Raw genomic sequence first — 12,396 nt, forward strand, 5'->3', positions numbered from 1 at the left:
CAAAACAAGGAGGCAGAAATGTCTCTCCGTGGGCTGAAACTCCGAACATATACCTGAGAGCAGTGAAACACCTTGACGGTGGAATATAATCATAATGACAAACATAATAAATTGAGTTATTGGCCTATAATCCTGTTTAATGTCAACCATGACTTACTGCCTTTGTTTCCCCCCCTGTAGAATCAGCCGCAGGATAATAATATAGGATAATGCTGTATGTAAGCCTTTTTTATTGGGTTGTATTGCGCTATTTAATAAACGACAGCGCAATTTTAACCTTTATGAGTTTTAGGCTACATTGATCAGGGGCTACAAAATATTTTTGCAGTAGTTCTATAGCAGGATATTTTTATGTCTACAATGTTGCCACGTGATGCCATAAATATTATTAATATGCCCTTAATATCAAGTTAAAAACAAACAATAAGAAAAAAAAAGATTTGTGCGGACTAATCTGTGCGTAAAATTACCAAGTCACCAAAAAGAAGGCGCAAATGAATACCGACGCTGTAATCCATCTTTTATTTTATTTAGAAAAATCACCATGAGCAGCATATTGAGCCTATAACCTAAATGACAGGATGAAGGCCTTATTTGATCACACTTCGTCTCACAGCACAGCACAGGCCTGTCGCTGTAGGCTAACATAGCCTGTTGTTCTTCCTCTTCTCTCAAGGAGAATGTGGACAAAAACGAAAAGCACCAAAATACCTTTAAAATCCCCACAATGTTCCCGTTGCCTCTGATGTTATAGCAACTTACATTGCAAAATGGAAATCGATTGTGCGTTGTTGTAAAACGTCTTAAGAGACGTAGCTGTTTATTCTTACGGGAGGAAACAGCGAAACAGAAAATCTAACAATCAAACTGCAGTCACACCATAGCTTAGCCATGACTGGTGTGTGTGTGTGTGTGTGTGTGTGTGTGTGTGTGTGTGTGTGTGTGTGTGTGTGTGTGTGTGTGTGTGTGTGTGTGTGTGTGTAGACATGACCATATCTGCATTTCAAACCCACAGTAACAACAAATATACACAGCAACAATGACAACAACAGCAAGGACAACAATACCAACAAATATGCCCCTATAAGGCTACATGCAGAGTTTATAAAAACAAAACAAAGAAGCTTTATTCTGTCTTCAGGAGCAAATTCCTTAAAAGCTACTTTCTGATTAATAAGGGAGACCAGGATTGGTTGTAACACAGAGAACTTCTCCACTAAGAGCAAAGTGAAACACGTTTCTGTACAGGCCTGTCAGGCACCTGAAATACAGCGAGAAGAAGAAGTGGTGTTTTGCTTCTTTTTTTTATGTTGCTTATTGTAAATATATAAAATCTCGTAAATTTAGCAAATGCACTGTGGTTACAAGTGTATGACATGTAAAAGTTTGTGATTATACAAAACCTTCTTCAGTATTTTTAACTATTATGACCCACACATTTGTGCAGGCACTTCAATGCAGGACCAGGGAAAGACAAGAGCGCCTTGTGGTCCTATTTAAAATGCAGTAGACTAATTTTATTTAGAGCCAATAAACCAAAGCCTCGAGTCACACATAATGTGTTAGACAGAAAATATTCATCTTTAGTCGCTTATTAGCCAGTTGGACATTAAAGTACAGCTGACCTTGCTATGAAAAAGCCATTGAAGTGGGACACATGTGAAAGTATCACATGTAAAACACATTATTACTTTAGCATGACTAGTTCGCCTTTTAAGTACCTGCGATTTTTAGATTTTTCACATGTGTCATCTTGGCATTTTCAAAGATACATTTGGTTCTGGTTTGTTTTCTAAGGGTAATTGCATTGTTAAAAGAGCATAAAGAGAATAACTCCAGCAATAGCAAATGTCTCTTTTATCTTTTGGTAATGCCAACCCAACAGTATTAACATATTTCACATAAATATGTTAATACTTACATGCATCAGATACAGTCCATTAGCCCGAATCCTGTTTGCTCCCAACAAATATTTCATTTTAATCCCATACAAATATTCTGCAGCTATTTTTCAGGCTGTAACAAGCAGGTATTCAGCCATGAGATTACTCATGGGGTTTATCTTTGATAGTTTTCCCTTGTACTTAAGTCCCAGCTGGCACATTAAACATAGTTTTCATGAGGACGATAGTTTTAGCCTTAAATCATAAAACACCATTCCCATTTTTTTGTTGAGAGCACAGACAGTTTAAGTATTACGTCTGGAATGTTTCAAGCATTGCCATTTCTGAACATGAGAGATGTGCATCCATATTAAAAACAGATGTGTTTTAAAATGAGTAGTCTTTGATATGAGCTGGTATGTTTGTGATTGGGTTTATTGATCTCCCTGTAAATGTTAACACGTCATTATTTACAACTACCCCGGGTTTCAGATTAGCTGTTTTCTTTTTTAAACATGCAGATGGAAGAATTATGCTCCAAAGTACAGATTACCTAACTTTTTTTTTTTTAAAAGACAATAATATGTGTGTTACAGCACATCCCGGTCTCCCCTGCAGAGTTTTTCACTGCAGTTTTCAAAGGCAGCCATGTTAGCTCTACAATCCTTTGCTTAGTCACAGCTGATCTTGACAGTTTATGTTAGAGATGTTGGCCATCTCTGAGCACTGTGTTTCTTTTATCACCACCACCTCTTCACCTATCACAGGAAGAAAAAAAGCCCCAGCCTCTAAATCCATCATTCATTCATACTCCTCCTCTCCCGAATCATCAGCTTCTTCATCTTCATCCGTCTGTTTTGGAACCAGATTTTGACCTGTCTCTCTGTCAGATTTAAGAGTCCTGCCACCTCCAGGCGCCGATCTCTGGTCAGATACATGTTGTAGAGGAACTCCTTCTCCAGCTCCAGGGTCTGGTGTTTGGTGTAAGGACATCTCTTTTTCCGGGTCGATTTGGCATGGATCCAGCTAGCTGATGGATTTTCTGCAGGAAAAGAGATGAGAGTTGCATAGGTTTTTACTCACACCAAACACCATGTATATTTACTTTCCTCTGGTTTTAAGCATGTCTTTCTGTGTGTGTTGTGAGGAGTTCAAAGACTGGCATAAGAATCAAAGAAAACATTTTGTGAAGCAAATTTTATGAGCCCACAGTTTTTGGCTCATTAGAAAAAGAAACACTTCCACACCTTTTTTCACATACTGCTCCTGTAATTTATGATAAACCGGTAATTTAACATAATGTGACATAATTTAAAACGTGGCCACATTTGAGGTTTCTGTCCTTTTCGATTTGGAAGGACAGTGAGCTGCTATAAATACAGCAAAGTATACCCAATAAAGATGAGCCTAAATCTCAGTATGAGAGCAGACAGAACTGAAAAACAACCACAGCCACACTCATGCTCATTTTTCTGTTTTTTAAACAGCTGGGTAAGGATATTTTTTTATTATTTATTTAATTATTATTTATTAATCAGAAGGCAACACGTATTTTGGCTTTGGTTTGGTAGTCATGCTCTCACAACACATTTGCTATTTTGCATTAAAAAATTTAAAGCACTTAGGATTCTTATATCATTAAATTAACTTTAGATTGGCTAAAATCTCTCATTTTACAAAAAGTAGATCTTTTAATGAAACCCAGATAATTGTTTTGTTTATCCCAAGATAAAATATATTAATGTATCTTTACTACTACTACTAATAATAATATTAATAAAGCTATGAGTCTGCACTCTGGAGTAAGGGTCCAATAAGGTGTTTTAAATGGCATGGCATGCTTTTAGAGCATAGCATGACTATACTGACTATTTTAGGGAAAACTAGCTTGGAGTAGTATTTGCAAAAACGGGCTCGCTAACTCTCCTACTGTCAGAAAAACCTTCATGTGCAACTCAACCTGAGTTTTCATATAGCTATTGACAAATTGTTAAATAACAATATCACCTTAATTATTTTAATGGACAATAAAGTTTTATATTTTACAGTTTACAAGACATTTATAGGCCCATAAAAGTCACACACTCACTTCCACAGTCCTCCCCTCTCTAACACACACACACACACACACACACAGACACACCTGTGTATCGCCACTTCTTAAAGCTAATAAACATTCCTGAGTTTAGTGTATCTGTGTTTACCCGGGTCAATCTGCTGCTGCTGCTGCTGTGTTTTTCTCTCCTCGTCCTCTTTCTTTGGCTCAGGCTTCCTCCCCAGCTCCTCTACAGTCCCAAGCCGCTCCAGGACCACCTCCGCCGGACTGGCGAAGCTGGAATCTTCGGGACTGTCGTGTGACGGGGGTGAACTCTCGGGCTTAATTGTCTCATACCTTGGGCTCGGATTGGAGAGGTCACCCTGTGCTGGGAGACACGCGGAGAAAGTTGCCGAAACTTGCGACAGAGCGGTCTCCGAGGTGGGGCTCGCCCCTTCCCAGCAGCGTACGAACCTGCTGTCCGACGCGGATGCAAGGTGTTCGGCGTGTGTCGGAGTCTGCTGGCCGTAGTAGGGGTGGTGGCTCAGGAGGTGATGTGGATGAAAAAGGCCGGGGATGGACGCACCGGGGGCGGATTGCAGCTGCGGAGAAGAAGACGTAGAGGAAGTGGAAGTGTTTGTCCAAGGAGAAAAGCCATTTAAACTCGACTGTTTGTTGGAAAAATGAGAGAAATCCGGGATGTGTGAGCCGGGGGTCCCCTCCTCCTCCTCTGCTCCCCGGCCTGGCTTTGCGCAGCCAGCCGTCGAACCCTGCAAGCCTCCCGGGATGAAATGTGCACCGTAAGGCTCCTCGGTCTGGAGACCCATCATGGAATAATAATTCGTTAGCGACATGTTTATTTTATTATTTCAATAAAAAGACACTTAAATGCGACTGTAAAACGTTAGATGGGCTGGTATAGTGGCTTACATCCTCCCCTAAAATGGTAGTAATTTTTTCCTGCCCTTACTTTCTCCTCGGCTGCCCATTGGTTACTCTGCGGATCACATGGTTAGACTGTATTTAGCCAGTATAGAAGATAAATCAATTCATTCTTTTGTTTTCAGAAATGTGATAGCACGCCTACTGCAGATGGACCTGAATGTAGTATATATGTATTTTTAAAAAAACTTGGACTCTTTTTAGAGGCTGAATAAAAAGTAGTATTGAGCCGTTCATATGCCCGTTTGAAGAGAGTGTAGGTGCTTCTGCCTTTTGCACTTATTTAATGCAAAAATATGACTTACACTTTATTAGTAATTATGTCATCACAGCCTCAGATTGTAACAGGACTGATTAACACGGGAGGGGATGGGCTTCGGCTTTCCTTTGTGTGAATCGTGACTCATTTAGAGCTTAGAGTGATTCTCCCTTGAAGTTCATGTTGAATTGCGTGCAGCTTTATTTTGCTGCAACTATTACCCAAGATCAGAAATGGATTTGTATCAGTTCACAAGTTCTGTGCTCAGATTAGTTTCTTTTTTCTAATTTTTAAAGTTTCGACTGTTTTGTTGTTGCTGTGCTTTTGTTGTTTTCTTATTAAATAAACCAAATCTAAGAAGATCATTTGATTTATCCGTCATTTTAAGGAGTGGAAGGAAAACGGTGTCACAAATGTCATAATCTATATATATAGCAGTGCTTGTGCATAAAAGTGAAATTCCGAGTGCCTTTCTTGTGAGGGCTCTTATATGCTAGGTTAGGCCAGGAACGTTAAACAGTAAGGATTCATTTTGGCCCACTGACGTTTGAGTTCGGAAAAAGTGTGAAAAGTGTGAAAACTGCAAGAAAATTTTTCAATATATTGCACTGCTATTTACAGGGTAATAGTGGTGGCGTTACACAGGAGTGAAAACAGATGGAAATTTAAAATTATCTCTAGATTTAGTCAAGTTGTTGGAATAATAAATAATAATAGTAAATAATACTGTTGGTTAAATACAAAAACTGTACGTGCCAAGGTTTGTGTCTTTATAAATCCACAGTGAGCAGCAAATGTTATTGTGCACCTAATGACTGCAGGCTCAAGGAATATGTAAAAGTTCCTATTGTCTGGCAGATTTTGTGGGGGAGGGGTTGCGATATCTTAATTGTTTCAGCTTTTTGAAAATCATAAGAGCCAGGTGAATGTTTTCATCGTGATATTTTAGTTTTATTCATTAATTTTTAAATAAAGGCTGTTTTGTAAAGGTTTTACTTTCTCGTCCTACTTCAGATCTAACTGGTCTTTATGTGGCCCATTCACTAAAATGAGTTTGACACCCTTGGGCTACACCTTGATCGTGCACAGCTAGCGCCATCTTCTGGCTGAATGAGACAAATCTGATTGAAAGCACTGCAAGGACTCAAACTTTGCAATTAAAAGAAGGTCCACGGGCTTTCACTAAAGTCATTAATTACTACAGCTAATAATATTCAGATAAAATAAGATTATATGCTTGGAATATAATTTCTTGAAAATAAATAGAGACTTTGAGAGTCACTTCCAGCCGGATGAAGGGAGGTGTGTGAGCAAAGCAGTCCTTTATGTCATATAAGATATCCCAGGAATCATTTTTAAATCACTGCAGAAGTGATTTTCAGATCTGAAAATCTTGTTTTTTAAATGGTTTTATGAATAGACTAACATGGACATGAATCAGAATTTATGATTTAATGACCCCAAACCTCATTCGGACCAGAGAGCCTTCTCAATGCCTGAATGAAATTCAGGGTATCTTACTCTAGGTGGCGGTGTAATAACGGCTCCTCTGCTAATGGGCGGGGGTCCGTCGGTCTGAGGATGCTGTAAAAGAATGGAGAGTGTTTGCTGTGTAAAAATTAAAAGTCACTCAGGCTGCTCTTTAAATTTATATGACAGACTGTAAGATGTGATGGGAAGATGTTGGCACCATTTCCCACGATGCATTGCCCTAAACTGATGCCAAGACGTTTTAGAGATGAGTACTAAGAAAAACAATTAGTGAAGTGTTGTTATTACTATCAGGCCGTATTTTACATGATTACTGCCCTGGTTTGTCATTCATCATCTTTTTATTTACTCCTGTTCCCCATATTGGTAACACTTTGCTTGTGCTTCTGCAAACAACTATATTTTGTGTCTTATAAACATTATAATGGACACTAAATGCAAAATACCTTATTCAAATGTCTCTGTTAGTAGATTCAGATTAATTGCTAATACATTTCTACACGCACGCTTAACATTATCATGGTTTCAATTCTTTGAGTAAAACAGAATTGTAAATTTTGGTCAGTGTTAGAATATTACTAATTTAAAAAATAATTTGACACAGGACAACTACAACTAGAAGATGAGCCTGGCACCAAAATGTATCTTCATATGATCTTTCATATGCTATAACTTGTTTCACCAGCCATATAACCCAATTGCATATTTTCAAGTTTCCTCCATCAGATGAAACATCCTGGGTACCAGTGCCTATTTCTATATATTGCTCATAGACATTTAATTTCTTGATTTTCCTGTTGGAGCTATGGTATATTCCATGATAATGATGCTCAAAATTGGTTAAAAAAAGAAAAAAATTAGATTTTGGCTTTTGATTCGGTTGTTCTTTATCTTTTTCTTTTAATCTGTAAAAAATTCCTGTATTGAAACTTTGAAGGCTCCAAAATATTGGAAAAATAAAACAAATGAAAAAGTGCCAAATTTCAACCATATGTACTTTGAGGGCCTGTGGAAAATCTTCCTTGTTTAAAGGTAATATACTTCATGACTTCATTAAATACACCAACTTCATTCCACATTAAAAAAAAAAAATATTTTGTATGTTTTGAAGGTTTCCAGTTGGAACCTTTTTCAGAATTGTTTGATTTTTTCTTTAATGAAATGACTGACTACTAAAGCCCCTGCAAGTCTACTTCTACACTCCATTCATTTTCAATATTATGTAACTAAAAGTATGAGTTTGCAACAACTACTAGTACAACAGCCTCAAGTTCTTTAAAACTGCAAAGGTAAAACACCCCAAAAATAGTTTTATTGGGGGTAGCTAGCTTTAATGTCTTTATTTCCAGCCAGAAACACAATCTCTCCTTTGTCTTTCTTTAGACATCACTCACAAATACACACCCGTTTGCAGTCCCACTCACACACAGACGAGGTGAATGTGTGAGACAAACAAAGCGAGAGGCAGCAGACTGTCTGTATTGCCCCAATAAAAGTCACCGAGTTGAGGAAATGGTGGTTTGTGGCCGTGTGGTTTGTTGGGATTTGTTTGCGGTTCAAGGTTCATTAGCAGCCTTGGACTCACTGGGTGTTTCTGCTGTCTGGTCCCATGTTGTTCAGACTCAGCACACCAAGGTGTAGAACAGAGAACAGAAGTCTGAGAAGTTCCTCTTTATAGATTTTCTTTAATGCAGTACTTCTTTCTTTGTTGCCTAATGTTACATTTTATAGTATTTTAGACTGCCTTACATTTCAGTTACAACAGGCGTTTTTAAAATTCAATCAAATCCATTGTCCAGTATGTCCAGTATCCTTTTTCTGAGTACTCAGGGTTTTTTCAGAGCTTGGTAGAACATCATCCTCTTCTATTACTCCTTAGCCATAGAATAACCTTCAGGAAATACAAATGCTAAATAATTTTGGTTTCTCTGGAGTTAAAATCTCTTCCAAAAACTTCTGTAACTGAACAATGACATTTGCATTCCTAAGTTAGATGTTGTGTTACTTGCCTTGTTGTTATTTATTTCTGTTCTATGCTTTTGTTATACACTGGCAAATTCCATTTTTAATGAAGTCATTTTCTGTAATATTTTTAACCAGTGATTCTTTTAATTTTAACATTTACAGAATATATATATATATATATATATATATATATATATATATATATATATATATATATATATATATATATATATATATATATATATATATATATATATATATATATATTTATTTATATGTACTTAACACATTTTGTAACCTTGTAATATTGTTCATGCTTGGCCAGGTCTCCCATAAACAACAGATGTTGGAAACTTTCAAGCTATGAAATTATGTCATTAAACTGTCACAAATCAACTAACGTTGGTTGTCACATCAAACCCAGCTCCCACTAAACCCATTTTTAAAAAAAACAAGTCTGTGTACTCTAAACAGTCCTGTCACAAGGGTATTTAATAATATTTCATTACATTTTACATTTAAGAATATATATGCAACATTGCATGAGACAAAAACAAGGAATTAGAAATGAGACAATGTGTCAGTGGTAATGATATTCTTTTTAATGTTTAATCAACAACAGTTTCCTCATAGTCCTCATATTCATCATCCTTAAAAAAGTACATAAAGGAAAACCAGGAATATAACTGCACTTCTGTTGATTTTGCTGATTAGAGGAGAAAAAGCAAAGAGGCAAACATCAAATGTTATGCAAAGATGATTGTTTAGACTCATATTCATTTGGTTTTATATTCAGCTTTAGGTTACTGACTTCCATTTTGCCTAAACTGAAGTTATTAGCATTAAGCAGGACATTTTTTATGAATGCTTACACATTAACAGCAAGATAAACACCAACTTAAAGAAAATAACATCAAAATCCAATATACATATTTTTAAAAAGTTATTACAGAAAATTAAAAACATATATTTTGTTTTGTTTTGCTTGTTTTCAAATGCAAATGGATAAAACTGCATGCTTGCCCACATGGCTTCATGTTCAAAGGACATGGCCTGAGGCAGAGAGAGCATTAATGGCTTTGCAGTGAAACCACATGACTTCAAGCTGGACTTAAGAGAAGCATTCCAAAAGGTTTTCTCAATGGCAAACGTAATAAAATCTGTGTTGGTACAAGAGAAAAACACCATGAGCTGTGGGTCTTCCTTTAGCTGGGTTTGTGTTTTACCCTCTTATATATCTCTTATAACTTGCTTATAGGTGTCCAAAGGTTGCAGATGATCTTCTTTTAGTTCTACTTCCTCACCAGTTCAGAACAGGTAGCCACAGTCTCCTGATTCTTCATTCTTCTGTTCTTTAACCAGATTTTCACATGAAAACAAAAAGATAGCACACAGAGTGATTGTTTTAAGATTACATTTTCTTTGCAATGAACTGAAATAGAATTCATTTAAAAACATGAGCATGCAGAGACATATTTCAATATGTCACCATTCTACACACGCACATCTAACAAAGATTCTATAATTTATCTGCACAATTTTCATTGCTTTTGTCCTTTTAATTCCTGTAATATCAATACATGTCAAATATATATATTGATTTGGCTAATTTCAACTCTGGATATATTATTTATTAGTTATATATATGGATATATATGGTTATATATATGGATATATATAGGATATATTAGTTATCATTAGTTTCTCATTGTAAAGGCTACACAATATTCCCTGCAACTGAACATTTACAGGACTGCGCATCATTGTTAATCATTAAGTCTTGAACAAGCCACATAGCTTTTTGCACTTTGCAAAGTTGGTAATTACATGATTAACAATTAGAATAGGTGTCTTTTTGTTTTCATTTAGTACATTAACTGATTAATCATCATATTGGATAATAATCCATTGTATTTGACATACTGATATCAGTCTTAATAACATCCAGTACGGATGGTTAATAAAGGCCAGCCTTTAAGCAGGTACTCTGCACATTTAAAATGTATCTTTAAAAGATAAAAACAGTAATAAAAAATACGTTATACATTTATATTGATAATTGAATGGCTTTACTCCTGTGCGTCACGTCGGAGTTGCGTTTTGTTTGTATCTAACAGAATCCTGAACACAAAATAAAAGTGAAAAATTCCAGGTTGAATTTCAGAAGTTGAAGAAAACCTCATGGAGAACAGTCATCATCTGCAGCCAGTGTACAGCGTCTCTTTGCCAAGATGTGTGTTAATTACATGTAGCTGCACAGCATATACGAGTCCTTCAGCCAGAACAGTGTCCAGACAAGACGTCACAATAACGAAGCAATAAACATCATATATTAGTACTCGAATTTCATTTAAATGTAAGTTAAGTGTTAATTTTACTCAAGTCAATTTTACTAGGTTTAAGGTGAAAGTCATCAGTGAAGCTTTTAAAACATGTAGTTTATATGCATTTGGACTCCAGCAGTCCAGTAAGTTGCTGACAAAGGCGGCATATTTGCGCGTAAAGTCATGGTTGAATTTTTTTTTTTTTAAGTTTGTAATGAAAATTTGGAAAAGTGAAGAGTAGAATTTATATATTTATTAAAGATGTAGACCATAATGACGTAGCTGTCGGATTCGGTTCAATTGCGGCCCTTGACAACATCGGTAGCATCTGGGGAATACAGAAATGATCTAAATGCAATATTTGAATTGAAATAAACTATCAAATCCAGTCATATGACCGTTAATCTCTCACCCTTGTCTGATGTGGATATCGTTTTATACATTCTCGTACTATAATTACGCCGTGACTTCAACTTACTCTTAAAATGACTGCCGTTTACACTGTGGACTCTCCGGTGCAGTCTCCCGGGCCTCTGGACTGGCTCTGACTCCGCCCTCCTCTATTATCTCCCCTGCAGTGACAACTGCACTGGGGCTGTTTTATTTCTTTCTCCTGTTGGTTCCCAGGTGTAAATTCCTTTCTAGGAATCAGTCCTCGATGTGCCTACATCCGTCTGATCGAAACCATCTTCTGTTGGATTAGCGAGGAAAAATGGCGGAACATCATGTGTACTTTGGAGAAAACCTTGGATCTAACATCTGTGCATAAAAATGGGTTTAACGCGGGCACTGTAAACCAAGATACTCGTGATAAACAGCTTCCCCGGCAGCTTGAAGAGAGGATGGGAACAGATCCGCCTCCTAAAGGGTCAGTTTGGGCCACATACAGCCCAATTTGATGTAGAGTGAGTTGGACCAGTAAATGCTTAATACTGTATTGGAGAAAATACACTTGTTTTGCACTAAAAAGTTTAACAGGTCCAATGAAAGACACTTCTTACCCCACTCCCTTGAAAAAATGATGTCACGGAGCACTTAAGTTAAATTAACCTTCTTATTTAATGCGTAAAGAATTTACTGAGATGTCTTTAAAAAAAAAAAAAAAACAGTTAGGGTGATTTTAAAAATATAACTTTTTCCAGATTCACATTCTGCTATTTTTATGTTATAATTTACAGATTGTAGTGGGTCTATAGAGGCACGAAACCTGCACACATAGTTTTTGTAAGAAAAAACAATATTATTTTACCTCTTTATGAGCAAAAATATAGAAATAGAAGGCATAATTTTGGAAATTCATCCAGCAGGCCAAATTGGACAAATGGCGCCTGCTCCCAGTGTTTGACACGTTTGCAGTTGCTTCTTACACAGGACTACAGTTAATATGAACTTGTAGTTTGAGTCTTTCTGGGATGTTAAAACACCTCCAAAGATAAATAAAACAGAATAAAAAGGCCGTGTTTGCATGTGCTCATTACCCTCAAGACCACAGTCAAT

General features: G+C 36.7%; 1 protein-coding gene across 1 annotated transcript; it reads right to left on the reverse strand.

The window, feature by feature from the left end:
- Positions 1 to 514: 514 nt before the first annotated feature.
- Positions 515 to 5,464, reverse strand: LOC116323536 (homeobox protein Hox-D9b-like). The gene is made up of 2 exons (XM_031743890.2): positions 4,088 to 5,464; positions 515 to 2,925 (listed from the first exon to the last, which is right to left on the reverse strand). Exons 1-2 carry the CDS (start codon positions 4,770 to 4,772, stop codon positions 2,681 to 2,683), a joined length of 930 nt encoding a protein of 309 aa, XP_031599750.2. The 5' UTR covers positions 4,773 to 5,464; the 3' UTR covers positions 515 to 2,680.
- Between the last annotated feature and the right edge of the window lie 6,932 nt (positions 5,465 to 12,396).

Source organism: Oreochromis aureus, linkage group 13 (genome assembly GCF_013358895.1).
Source record: "Oreochromis aureus strain Israel breed Guangdong linkage group 13, ZZ_aureus, whole genome shotgun sequence".
NCBI lineage: Eukaryota > Metazoa > Chordata > Actinopteri > Cichliformes > Cichlidae > Oreochromis > Oreochromis aureus.

Bases quoted from the DNA above. Each gene is read 5' to 3' on its own strand.
- LOC116323536 (XM_031743890.2), bottom strand. From the start codon at position 4,772: ATGTCGCTAACGAATTATTATTCCATGATGGGTCTCCAGACCGAGGAG. The intron at 2,926-4,087 runs GTAAACACAGAT...CTTTTCCTGCAG, and splicing joins GCAGCAGCAGATTGACCCGG to AAAATCCATCAGCTAGCTGG.